Source organism: Cavia porcellus, unplaced genomic scaffold (genome assembly GCF_034190915.1).
Source record: "Cavia porcellus strain 051 isolate PalLab524CR breed Dunkin Hartley unplaced genomic scaffold, mCavPor4.1 scaffold_25, whole genome shotgun sequence".
Lineage (NCBI taxonomy): Eukaryota > Metazoa > Chordata > Mammalia > Rodentia > Caviidae > Cavia > Cavia porcellus.
Window position 1 is genome coordinate 28,105,122 of NW_026947508.1, and position 13,968 is coordinate 28,119,089.

General features: G+C 42.1%; 1 protein-coding gene and 1 non-coding gene across 3 annotated transcripts in view; one reads left to right on the forward strand and one right to left on the reverse strand.

Moving 5' to 3' along the window:
- The first annotated feature begins 4,240 nt into the window (after positions 1-4,240).
- Positions 4,241-13,968, forward strand: part of LOC100729089 (argonaute RISC component 4) — a 43,424-nt gene continuing 33,696 nt past the window's right edge. The window contains exons 1-2 of one of the 2 annotated variants that reach the window (XM_063236068.1): positions 4,241-4,514; positions 10,137-10,302. In XM_063236068.1, the coding sequence (XP_063092138.1) occupies positions 4,388-4,514; positions 10,137-10,302 (293 nt within the window). In that variant the 5' untranslated portion in view covers positions 4,241-4,387. The remainder of the gene's footprint in view (positions 4,515-10,136; positions 10,303-13,968) is intronic. The other variant, XM_005008473.3, reaches the window with a different exon arrangement.
- LOC111757236 (U6 spliceosomal RNA) lies at positions 6,945-7,048 on the reverse strand. The gene has a single exon (XR_002791612.2). It is a non-coding gene; the product is annotated as a U6 spliceosomal RNA (small nuclear RNA).

Consider the following 13,968-nt stretch of genomic DNA (forward strand, 5'->3'; position numbering starts at 1 on the left):
CATACATCTGGTGAGAAACCTGTATGCAGAAAGTATAAAAAACTACAGTTTAGGCCAGGGATTTGGCTCAGCGGCATAAGCACCTGCCTGGCAAGCGTGAGGTTGTGAGTTCAATCCCTGATACCACAAAAAAAAAAAAAAAAAAAAAAAAAAAAAAGATTTAAAAAAACCCTACAGTTTAAGGGCTAGGGATGCAGCTCAGTGATCAAGAGCTTGCTTACTATGCATGAGACCCTGGGTTCAATCACCAGCACCATATACATATAAAAGATAAAAAATTCAATTTATAAAAGGCCCCAGGAATTGAACAGCTCTTTTTCCAAAGAAGACATACAAATGACCAAGAAGTACATAAATAAATCAACATCACTAGTTCTTACAGCAATGCAAATCAAAACTACAATGGTATACCACTTCACACCCACAAGCAGGACTATATTTAAAAAAGAAATCTAAAAGTAACAAATGTTGTTAAGAATATGTTGAAATTGGCTGGGGATTTAGCTCAGCGGCATAAGCGCCTGCCTTGCAAGCAGGCAGTCGTGAGTTTGATCCCCAGTACAGATAAAAAGGAAAAAAGACAAAAAAAAAAAAAAAAAAAAAAAAAAAGAATATGTTGAAATTAGAATGGTTATATATTGCTGGTAGGACTGTAAAACAGTATAGCCACTGAGGAAAATAGCTAGGCAGTTCCTCTAAAAACTTAGATATAGAGTCACTATATAACCCAGCTATGTTGCTCTTAACTGTATACCCAAAAGAATAAAAAATTTATGCCCCATAAAAACTTGTACACAAATGTTCATGGCAGTATTATTTTATAAGCAAAATAGAAACAAAATGTTCACCAACTAATGAGCGGCTAGATAAAATGTGGTGATTCATATAATGAACTATTAGGCATAAAAACAGTGAAGCTAGGCATGTTGCTGCATACCTGCAGTCTCAGCTACCCAGGAGGCTGAGGCAGAAAGATCACAAATTTGAGGACAGCCTGGGCATCTGAGCAATTCACTTGCTCAAAATTAAAAATAAATAAATCCTGGTCATGATAGCACACACCTATAATCCCAGCACTCTGGAAGATTGAGGTAGGAGGCTCACAAATTCAAACCTAATTTGGACAATTCACTGATTTAGCAAGACACTGTCTCAAGAAAACCCCTAAAGGACTGCGTACATAGCTCAGTACAAAGGCCCTGGTCTTAATCCTTGGTACTATAAAAAAAAAAAAAAATAAATAGGACCAGGGATGTACTTCACAGTATCTGGCTTTAATTCCCAGTATCCACCACCCCCAAGTACATTCTACCATACAGAATGTACAAGTACATTCCACCATATAGATATACCTTGAAAACATGCTAAGTCAAAAAGATCCAATAGAGGGGCTGGAGGTTTAGCTCAGTGGCATAAGCACCTGCCTTGCAAGCAGGCAGTTGTGAGTTCGATCCCCGGTACCGATTTTAAAAAAAAAGGAAAAAGACAAAAAAAAAAAAAAAAGATCCAATAGAAAGGCTAAATTGTCTAGGCTAACCTTAAATGTCTGATCTACCTTTCTCCTAGAATTCTGGGATTCTAGGCCTGCACCATCACACCTGGTTTTTATTTACATTTTAATTTTAAGCCAACAACTCACTAAAGCATCCAGGCTGGCCTTCAGTTTGTGAACTGCCTGGCAAGTGGTTTTTACAAGAAAATGATGATTTAAATTTTGGCACAGTGAGGGCAAATATACTGTCAATTCTCAATTCCTTCTCTCTCCTGTCCTGGAGTGAGCAGCCTCTGAGACAGAGCTGAAGAGGAAGTGGTATTCTGGGTGTGACTTCTCAGCCACAGCAGGAAGTAGAAAAGGATTGCTGAACAGAAATTTATGGGGGGGTTTATTTATTATAGAACTGGGACTGAGAGGGCTCAGTATTTTTTTTTTTTTTTTGAGGACTCAGTATTAAGACCTCCCAGGGCAGAAGCAATAGATCTCTGCATGAGAGTGAGTATGGGAATGACCAGAGTGATCAAGAATGAAAGGGCTGAGTTGAGAGTGAGACTTTGTGGTTCCGACTGGAACCATGGGTAAACACTGCACATTTCATGCTATCGTTTCTGAGGCGAGTGATAACACGATTTTTTTTTTTTTTTTTTGTCTTTTTCGTTTTTATTGGTACTAGGGATCGAACTCACGACTGCCTGCTTATGCCGCTGAGCTAAATCCCCAGCCCCGATAACACTATTTTTAGTCCAGAGAACAATGTATGGGCTCTATCGGGGCTACCAAACAGAATAAAGAAAAAATTTGTTAAAAAGTGACACTGAGGAAATCAGCCCAAGTTATGAGGGCTACCAGCACTGTTTAGGTTGTGAAAGGCCTTTAGTCTGGGGTGGAAAAGGGAATGGTTGGCCACTAGGTAAAACTCAAAACTTGAGATCTACTTGCTTTTCTTTTCCTCTTAGCTGCACAGCAGCTTGTTCATGAATAGATTCTCCCCTTCCAATGTTCTGTCTGTTATTATTGTTTTCAGTCAATATCTGGTTTAGCAAAGAGATCAGATAGTGCTGTGCAAAAAACTGACTAAGGTATCTATCCTGTCAGTAAACTAGAATCTAGTAACTAGGTTAAAAGTCTCAGTTCCATAGCCAGTCGGAAATGGAATCAGCCAGCACTCAAAAGGTTACTCAGATGTGTCCAGCTTCCTTGCAGCATTATATAATACAGTTCAGTCTAGAGCTTCTCTGAATTCTGTTTCCTCTTGTGTACAAATACTTTCCTTAATAATATCTAGTTACAGTGGTTGTGAAGATTAAATGACAGGGGCTGAGGATTTAGCTCAGCGGCATAAGCGCCTGCCTTGCAAGCAGGCAGTCATGAGTTCAATCCCTGGTACCAATAAAAACAAAAAAGACAAAAAAAAAAAAAATTAAATGACATATGAAACCTCTAATACAGCACCAGGCAAAAACTGGCTCTATGGCGGCATATAGCAGATGCTTAAATGAGCATCTCTCTATATATGGAATGGGCTAAATTGTGTTCCCCAGCAATTCATTTAATGAAGTTCTAACCTCCACCTCTTCCCAGTACCTAGAATGACTGTAATGTATTTGGAAATAGAGTTGCCCAAAATTAATTCTTTGAAGAGTATTTAGGTTAAAATGAGGTCACCCTAATCCAATATGACCGATGTCTTTATAAAAAGAGGGCATCAGATAGTACAGAGGAAGGACCTGACGACACAGAGAGAAGCCTTCTACAAGTGAAGGAGAGAAACCTCAGTCGAAACCAACCCTGCCAATACCTTGATCTTAGATTCTAGTCTCCAGAACTTTGAGAAAATGAATTTCTGTTGCTTAAACCATGCATTCTGTGGTACTTTGCTATGACAGCCATAGTAAACTAATACGACACACACACATTGCACCTTTCACCTGCTGGGCCAAGGTTCTGTGGTTCTGTTGAGGACAAAATGCCTCTCGTTCCATCGTCTTCAACTGCAAGTCCTGACTGAAAGCTGTAAGGATGCTGGGCCTGCTGGGCTGACCTTGGAGAGGGGCTGCTCCCTCGGCTCTTGGCTGCTGAGGTTACCACACACAGGTGCTCCTTCTGGAACCAGGGAGAGGATGCGCCCTCCCTGCACGCGCGCGTCTATGTGTGTGTAGGGAGGTTGGGGTGAGTGGCGTTGGATGAAGGAATGAAGGAGGACCTCTATGTTTGAGGGACTCTAGTGCTCTCTGTCCTAGAAGACAGGAGATGGGAAGAAATAATCCGGTGTGGGAGGAGACAGAGAGGTAAACCTTAGGGCACTCTGCAAGGACAGAAGTGGAGAACCTGTCCACAGATCCCAGATCTTTTGAGACTCGCTGCGCACCAAAACACCCCGAAGGTTACCGCTCGCGACCCCAAGCCTTTGCCCAGAAGGCCGCCTCGGGCCGAAAGGACCGAGAGGGCCGGCGGGCGCGCGCCCGACACGTCCTCGGGCACTGCCCCTCCAGGCGCGCGCCCGGCCCCGCCACACCCGCCCCTGCCCCGGCCGGGCTCGGAGGACCCCGCGCCCGGGGCCGCGCACGCCCCTCCGCCCGCCGGGACCCCGGGCCGCGCGCGCCCGGCGCCCCCTCCCGGCCCGGAAGGCGCGCGCTGCTCCGCTCCCGCTCCCGCTCCCGCTGGCAGCCGTGGCGGCGGCGGCGGCGATTGTTTTTGTTGTCGCCGAGGCCGGAAGAGCCGCGGGAGCCGGGTCCCTGTCCCCGGCCGGGCGCCGCCGCCGCCCCCTGCCCAGCGCCCGCGTCGCCGCGGCGCCCCCCCAGCGCCAATATTCCAGAGATCAAGCGTTACGCGGCGGCGGGGCCCGGAGCGGGAGGCACCGGGGACCGGGGCGAGGCGGCCCCCGCCACCGCCATGGAGGCGCTGGGACCCGGTGAGGAGCGCGCTCGGGCCGGGGCCGGGATCGGACCCGGCACCCGGGACGGACGGGCGGGCGGGACCCTAGCTGCACCGCCGCCCTCGCCTGCCTCCGCGTGCCCAGGTTCGGGCCACCAGGCCTTGGGAAAGGGGACCCCCGCCTGCCTGCCCTGGGCGGAGGGGGCCGCGACCTGAACCTCGGGGGGCGGGGACCGCGCCCCAGCCTGCAGACTTGGGCCGGATATCGAGGTCTAGGGGAGGGAGGGAGACCAGGAAGGTGCCCTGTTTCTCGGGGTACTGGGGAGACCTGACACAAACCTACATGATCTGGGGCCTCAGGGTCGCAGTGAGGCTAGCTCTGCCTCTGGAGGGATGATCTGTACCTGCCTAGTCCACGCGGCCCAGGCCAGGGAGGAATCTTTACCTACTACCAGGGGTATTCTTGGGTTTGGGTTTGGGCCGCACCCTTACTATTCTTTGTACTGACAGATGGTCCACAGCCCTCAGATGAGGAAGGAGAACTTCCCCAAGACATCTCCCAGGACTCCTGAAGGCCAAAGTCAAAATATCTACCCTTTCTCAGAAGCCTGGAAGTATATGGCCTCTGTCAGTGCTGTGTCTGGGCGGCCCTTTCGAGACAGGGGAATTACCTGCCTGTCAGCTCCAGCACAGGCCGCAGTGCCCTAAGTTCTCTTCTAATTGGGTTATGCATGGTTTAAGGCTCAAATAAAGTAGAAAGTGTTTTGGAAACTAACGGGTGGATATAGATGGCCTGTAGTTATTACTTTCAGTAGGCCCAAACTAAAAGAAGAATTCCAGCATGTCAGAATGTCCCGCTGGTGCTCCCCCCTCAAACCCCGGGCAGGTTTCCTTTCTAATGCTTTGGCTAAGTAGGGCAGGGTTTAGGTGCAGTGATGGAATTAAGTTTAATATTCAATCCTTAAAATTGGTAGAGGACATAGCTGTAAAGTTTTTCATTTGTTGGTGCGTAGAAAATTAGGCTTACCTTTTGAGTTTGGAAACTTCTCAGGTTTGATTACTTAAAATTTGTTTGCTTAAGTTTGTGATTAAGCCACATCTTTTTTTTTTTTTTTTTATCGGCACCAGGGATCGAACTCAGGACTGCCTGCTCACAAGGCAGGCACTTATGCCTCTGAGCTAAATCCCCAGCCCCAATTAAGCCACATCTTGACTTTCTGCTTAGAGTTTAAATTGTTTCTTGTTTGTTTTTGCCTTTTGGTTTTTGTTTTTTTGAGACAGAGTCGTGCTATGTAGCCCAGACTGGCGTTGAATTTGTCAGATCCTCCTGTCTCAGCCTCCAGAGTGGTGAGATTACTGCATAGGCACGGGCCATTACTTCCAGCGAGTTTAAGTTTCTTTTTATGTATGTATTTATTTATGGGGGGAGTACCAGGAATTGAATTCAGGGCCTCAGGCTTGCCAGGCAAAGTTTAAAGACTCTCATAATCAGGGGCCAGGGATTTAGCTCAGTGGCATAAGCACCTGCCTGCAAGCATAAGGTCATGAGTTTCATCCCTGGTACAAAAACAAACAAAACCTCATAATCAAAGGTTACATCCCTTTAAAAAATAAGTTGGTTTGTCACATTAGTATCCTTTGATGTGTTGTGTTATTTCATATTATGCCCCCCCCCCACCAGCTAAAAGGATGATCAGGGCTTTAGGAATGTAACAGGCCTGTGTCAGAATCTAGTAATTTAATAGTTTTATAATCCTTGGCAAATTACTTAATTCCTTTGAACTTCCATTTCCTCATATATAAAACAAGGATAATAATAATTATGTGCTGCGGTATTATTCTGAGAATGAAATGAGATCATGTATGTGAGAAGTCTTATTTGTAGACTAAGATGTTAGAGATACTCAACAAATGTGTCTTCCCTCTCCCCCATGAGTAACTCACAATTAAAACAACTGTTGCATTTATGAGCTGGTATGGAAAGAAAACCATGTAACTGTGTAAAAGCTGAGTTTCCCGGAAAGGATCAGCCTGATAAATGTTAGGCATTGCTTAGGGACTCCTGCTTCCCATTTCTGAGCCACTCTTGGTTTAGTTTCAGCTTTTGCAGGTTTAAGGACTTACCTGTTCACCCAGGATTGTTGAGATTGTTAACTCTCACTAACCACATTTATATGACACTATGATTAAGCCAGAATGTCATGTAGCTCTCTGTTGAGTGTAATATTTTCCTTTCTGCTAAGAAACTTTTTTTTTTTTTTTGATGTTGCTGTAACTTGAAAACCTAATTAATAACAAGAAGCTGCTTGTGGAGCATGGAATCAGAATAAAGGGAGTCGATAATCTTCTGGGATGTTTCCTCCAGGGTATTCTAGAACAAATACTCCAACAATTACTGATTTTTTTTTAACCCTCCCCCAATTACTGATTATTAATCCTTAGTTTGACTTTGTTTAGGTCCTCTGTGTTTCCTTTTGGGAAAATGTAATTTCCTAGATTTTTTTTTTGTACTAAGGATCAAACTCATGACTTTGTGCTGCCTTTTTGTACTAAGGATCAAACTCATGACTTTTTTAAAAATATGGAATGCTTCACGAATTTGCGTTTCATCCTTGTGCAGGGGCCATGCTAATTTCTGTATCGTTCCAGTTTTAGTGTATGTGCTGCCGAAGCGAGCACTACCTCCCATTTCTTATCTTTCTTTTTTTTTTTTGTATCATGACCATGCATTTGCAAGGCAGGCGCTTATGCTGCTGAGCTGAATCCCCGGCCTTGATTTTATTTTGAGACAAGGTCTTGCTAAGTTTTTAAGTTGCCCAGGCTAGGGTCAAATTTGCAGTTTTCCTGCCTCACCCTCTCAGGCAAGTACCACCATGCATAGCTCTCTTAATCCTTTCAGTTTCTCTGCCACTGTTCTTTGACATGATTACTTCAGAGAGACATAGAACATAGGATTGTGAAGTATACTGAGGAAAAGAATGCATTGGACTGGGCGTGAGGAGACCTGAATTCTAGTTACTATGTAAAATCCAGTTCGTAGGCAAGTCACTTGATTCAAGTTTCTATTTCCAGATTTCTATTATACTATATTTATTTATTTTTGGCAGTACTAATGGTTGAGGCCAGGGCCTCATGAATGCTAAGCAAGCATTCTACCACTGAGTTTTATCTCCAGCTCTCCAAATTTCTTTCTTTCTTTTTTTTTTTTTTGTCTTTTTTTTGAGATGGGGCCTCGCTATGCAGTCCAGGCTGGCCTTGAGCTCACTTTGTAGCCCAGGCTGGCCTCGAACTCACAATGATCCTCCCACTTCAGCCTCCCAAGTGCTGGGATTACAGGCGTGAGCCACCATGCCCGGCTAACATTTAACTCTTATGACATACCGAATTTGGAATTAGGTGAAGAAATCATGAATGGTAGGTTTATTTCTTATAAGAATTTGTAGTATAGTGGTAAGAGACAAGGTAATTTTCTTATTCTTGTGCTAAGTGCTACACTGCATAGAAAGAGTCTTAGGAATGTAGAAGATGGACCCTTCAGTCAGGGACACTCAGGAAAGGCTTTCTCTAAGAGGTTGTGTCTGAACTGAGCTTTTATTAAGGATAAGTAGAATTTAAAAGAATAAACAATTCGACATGTGAAAGGATTTTCAATATTTTATTTGTATATAGTGGTGTGATTTGCCAACACAAATTTCATTAAAATACTTGCTTTCATTTTCTAAGTGATGTTGAACCAGAGTAGCTTATTGTTTTAAAACTTTCTTTTCTTAGTGAATTGTCTTTGTTCTCACTGAAATGGTATTATAGTCAGAGCAGTTGTAACTTTCCATTGTAACTGGAACCTGCTTGGCTCAACACCTATTCATAGCAGAAAATATGTTTATTTTTTAGGCTTGTGTCCACTTGATAGTCTCATCAAAGGCAAAGGCAGCAAAGGTTTCTCTTGACAATTCTCTTTCAGAATGTTCAGTTTTAAGAGAGAAAGCCAGAAAGATAAACACTTCTGTGGAAAAATAAGTTGGGTAAATGATGAATTCAAGTTAAACAGGTTTTCCAGGCACAGTAGTGCATGGCTCTACTGTAATCTTAGCTACTTGGAAGGCTGAGACAGGTAAATTGTGAGTTCAGATCTAAGCAATCTGGGCAATTCAGTAAGATCTTGTCTCTTAAAAAAATAAAAAGTGCTGGGATGTGATTCAGTAGTAGAACATCTGTGGATTTGGTCTCTAGTACCAGAAAGAAAAAAATTAGCTGCCTATAATCTCAGCACTTGGGAAGTTGAGGCAGGAGGATTGTGAGTTTGAGACCAGCCTAAGACCAGCATGGGCTACATAATAAATTCAAGGCTAGCCTGAACTACACAGAAGGACTCAACTCAAAAATAAATAAATAAATAAACAAAAGAAAAAAAGAAAGTTAAATGGGTTTATTTGTTGTGTGACTTTTTAAAGAATTAAATAGGATAGCTGTCATTGGAATTTTAAGAAGAGAATATTTTCTTTATCTTATGGAGTCCTTTCTTTTTGTGAATCATCACTGAAATAATTTGAAGAGGCTATTCTGCCTAGACTGGGATTTCTCAAGCTGGCCACTATTGATAATGTGAACTGGATCACTCTTATCCAACTAGATACTAGTAGAATCATCAAGTAGTGGCCAAAAATAAATAAACAAAAGTCTCTAGAGCTTTGTCAAATGTTCAAAGTAAGAAGCACTAGTCTTGTTGGGCATGGTGGCACACACCTATAATCCCAGCACTCAAAAGGCTGAGGCAGAAAGATCATCATGAGTTTGAGGCTAATCTGGGCTATTTAGTTCAAGCAATATAAACTATATAGGGTGACCTTGACTCCAAAAAAAAAAAAAAAAAAAAAATGAAGAAGCAACACTGGTATACACTATAAATTCTTTGAGAACAGGGCCTTCATCTTCTTCCTGAGTCCATTTAACCACAAAAGGAATGAATCTGTTTGCTGAGTAAATAAACTAAACCTTATGAGAAAAACTCAGGTTGTCCCAATTCTAAAAGTATCACATTACTGATTAGAAGTTATGGCACTGTCTGTATTGTTTTAGTATCAAAATTAATGAACTAATCAGCATAGAATCTATTTAACCTCGTCTTTACAATCTATAGTAAATCAGGCTAATTTGTAGGAAATTATAGGTTATCTCCAATTAAGGGGTAGTGGCTGCCAGAGTTTAGATGTTCTTGTTTTATTTATTTACTTTTTTTTTCTGTGGTATTTCAAGTCTGTAGTCTCTCACATGCTAGGTAAGGACTTTTCCACTGAGCTACGCTTTTTTCTGTATTTTTTTTTCCTGGATTTATTTATTTATTTATTTGTTTGTTTATTTATTATCAGTACTGGGGATTGAACACACAGTTGTGCCCTTGCAAGGCAGGCGCTTATGCCACTGAGCTAAATCCCCAGCCCCTTCCTGTTTTTTTTTTTAAATGCATATAATTTTGTTAGCCTTTTTATTGAGTCACTAGTGATCATGAACTGTGTTATACCCAGCCTACCCTAGAGAGGAAGTTATACTGTCTAATTTTGATGTACTTTATATTTGAAATAATAGCAACATCACACAATACTTAGAAATCTAGAGAATTTAAGTCAGTAGATACACTACACTCTATATCAAAGTATGTTCAGTAAATTATAAGATTTTAGTAATTCCAGCTATCACCATCATCCTCATTGTGAAGGACTATTCTCCTTAATGACCAAATAGTGCAACAAATCTCTTTTGATCTCTTTAGGGCCTCCAGCCAGCCTCTTTCAGCCTCCCCGTCGCCCTGGCCTTGGAACTGTTGGAAAACCAATTCGACTGTTAGCCAATCATTTTCAGGTTCAGATCCCTAAAATAGAGGTGTATCATTATGATGTGGACATTAAACCAGAAAAACGGCCTCGTAGAGTCAACAGGTAAGCATTAGAAAAAAAAAAAAAATCTACGTTTATACCTATATATGCACATAATTTATCACAAATCATATTATTGTTTTCTGAGTGCTTTCAACATGTAGGCTTGTTTTTTATCTGCAAGGTTAAGTTTCTTATGTGATTATCCTAGCAGAGTGCCAGATGGATCATTGGCCAATCAGTAAGTCTGTACTCAATTAAATAGTGAGGTTACCTGTTGACCAACAATAGCAGAAATTTGTAAAAATATATGTAGACATTATTGTCTATGGGAGATAGAACTGGATATTTTTCTTTGCATTGAGCTATATCCCAGCTGTTAAAAAAAAATTTTTTGGGGGGTTGTCTCAGTAAGTTGCCCTGTTATTCAGAGTAGGCTCAAATTTGCCAAACACCTGCCTCAGCCTCTCCGAGTGCTGGGATTACAGCATATACTACCATGCCTGGGTATGAAAATTCTGGTTTTATTATTAAGTGCAGGTGTTGAATATAAGAACTATAAAGACAGAAGGATTATCTTGGAGTTTTGAGAAAAGTAAGTCCAGAGAAAAGCTTTCTTTATTTCCAGCATTGTCAGGAGGGATTCTGATGAGATAAATTTGGGAGTTGGTAGAGCAGAAATTTAACAACAGTGAGTGTTTTCTTTCTGTTTCTATGCAGTAATAGTGAATTTTTTTTTAAAATAATGAATCTTTTAAATTTTTATTTATTTAAAATTTCCTAAGGAGCAATGAACTATATCTCCAGACGTTTTTATTTTTATTTTGAGACTGGGTCTTGCTGAGTTGCCCAGGTTGACCTCAAACTTGTGACATTCCTGCCTTAGCCCCTCATGTAGCCAAGGTTACAGGTGTACACCACCATGCCACTGGGCCAGTCATTGATACTAAGATTCATCCTTTTCTAAGAATGCTTTTGCTGTCAGATGAAATATTTTGTACTTTATTTTCTCACTGTAGGTTATCAATTTGACTTTTGTACACTTGTATTTATTTTCCATGGTATAACTGAGATAATTATAGTAAAAGTAGAGAAGATGGTTAACTCATCAATTCGATGAGGCGTGCCTGTAATTCCAGCACTTGGGAGGCTGAGGCAGGAGGATCCCAAGCTCAATCCCAGCTTGGGCAATTTAGTGATTTAGCAAGACACTGTCTTAAAATATAAAATACAAAAAAGGGGATAGGCCGGGAATATTGTTAAATGGGAAGATTCTGTGTTTAAATACCAGTACCACAAAACCGAACAAAACATCTCAGTCAATTCAACAGATATTGTATTGAGTGCTTCCTGTCTGTCAGGTTCTGTGCTGTGAGAATATAACATAAACAAAACAGATAAAAGTTCCTGTTCTTGTCTTGTGGCTAGAACCACCATCTTCCAATAATTCACCAAAATGCTGGACACAAATGAGGAGAGGAAAGGGAGCTGATGTATGTTCTCTAGGCTATTTAGAAACTTAGAATTATCCTTTGGCCACCGCATACATGTGAATTTATAGGAGAAGTGATAATTGTACATGTGAAGGGAATGGGTACTGTTCTGAAAGAAACATCTCAGAAATTTTACCAGGGCAGAATTGGAAGAGTCTACACTGTTTTACCCAGCATGCAGTTGGCATTGTTGTAAACAAACAAGTTCCTTAACTTGAAAGTCTTGCCAAGAGAATTGTGTGACTGTTGAGCATATTAAGTACTCTAAGAACAGAGATAGCTACTTGAAATGTGTAAAGGAAAATAATCAGAAAAAGAAGGACACCCAGGCAGGCTCAGTGGTGCATGCCTATGATCCATGCTACTCAGGACGCTGAAGTAGTGAGGTAGAAATTCAGGCCCAGCCGGGCCACTTAGTGAGACCCTGCCTCAAACACATGAAGTTCAAAGTGCTGAGGATGTAGCTCAGTGGTAGAGCACTTGCCTAGTATTTGTGAAACCCTGAATTCAATCCCCAGTACCAAAAGAGAAAGAAAAAAAGAAAGAGTGAGGGAAGGAGGGAAGGAAGGAAGAAGGAAGAAAGGAAGGAAGGAAGGAAGGATGGAAGGAAGGAAAGAAGGGCAAGCCAGGCTGGGGATATAGCTCAGTGGCACAGCGCCTGTCTGGCAAGTGTGAGGTCCTGAGTTTAATTTCTGGTACTGAAAAAGGAAAAAACAGGGAGATCAATTAGTAGTCATCTGGATTGATTCAGGTGAGAAGGAATGGTGGTTTAGATATGCAAAGCGTAAGAATAGTGATCAGATGAGAGCATGTTCTACAAGTTTCTTTGTTGTTTTTATTTTGAAGAGAGAGAGATAGAGAGTGAATGACTATGAATCAGGGCCTTTTGCATGCTAAGTATACTTTTTACCTCTTAAGCTACATGTCAGCCCCAGACTCTAAAATACTGTATTTTGAAAGTGTGTCAGTGAGATTTACTAATGAATTGAATATGGAGTGATGTGAAGGAAAGAAACAAGTCATACTTAATTACAGGGGTTTTGTTCTGAGCAAGTGGGGAAAAGGGAGTTGCCATTTATCAGATGGGGAGAACTGTGAGAGAAGGTAGCAGAGATGACAGGATCAGGACTCCTGTGGGTTTTGGACCTGCTAAGGTTGCGATGTGTGTCCAATATGTTGCTGGAGACCTTGAGCAAGAGGCTAAATGTGCAAAGTTGGATGTGAGGGACAGATCCATGCTGAAGGAGACATTAGAGAGTGGTGACCACGTTGGTGGGTAAAGCTGCAAGCCTGGATGGGACCCACGTAGAAAGTGAGTATGGCTCGAGAAAATGAGACGCCAAGGTTGAGTTCATTAAAGTTTGAGATAAGGGGGTATCAGCAGGGAGAGGTCACCAAAGGAGAAAAGCAGAAGCCAGTAGTACCCTAGAAGCATGGGAAGATGTTTGAAGTTGGGAAGTGTTATCATTTAACATTCAAGAAACAACAAATGCTGCAAAATGGAGCTCACTGAGGACCTTGCTAAAAATAACTTTGGTGAGGGAAAAGCCTTGAGGAGAGCTGTGTCTGACTCAGCCCTGGAGAGCTACTAGTGCAGCCTCATGAGACATAAACATTTAAGATTATTATATCATGTTTTGCATGACTTAATTTCGTAGGGCTTGAACAAGGACTGTGTAGGTGACTACAGAATGCCACATAGGGAAGGGCGCGGTGCGGTGCTAACTCCTGCACAGGCGCGGGCCACACGTGTTCTGTGGGAACCCAGTGCATGAGTTACGGGAGCTTGAGCAGCTTGGCTAGCCACATGCAGTGATTACTGATAACAGTACCTCAGCCTGCTTCCACATGTGTGTGCCTGTGAGGACAGGTGTTTATTGTTATTAAACAAGCAATTCCTCTTCACTCAGTGCGACCAGGCAGGCCAAAAGTTTCGATGTATAAAAGAGAAAGGAGAAGAGTAGTTCCTTAAAAAGATTTTGATGTCAAGGGGAACAGAGAAATGGGCAGTTTACAAATGGAGGAATGGCTGGGAATTTAGCTCTGGTGTAAGCACCTGCCTGGCAAGCGTGAGGTCATGAGTTCAAGTCTCCATACCAAAAAAAAAAAAAAAAAAAAAATGGAAGAATGAGATCAAGAAAACTTGTTTGTTTGATTGTTTCTTTGTTTATTTTGCTTGAGATACTGGAAATTGAACCCATGGTCTTCACACTGAGCTATAGCCCCAGACCTTTTT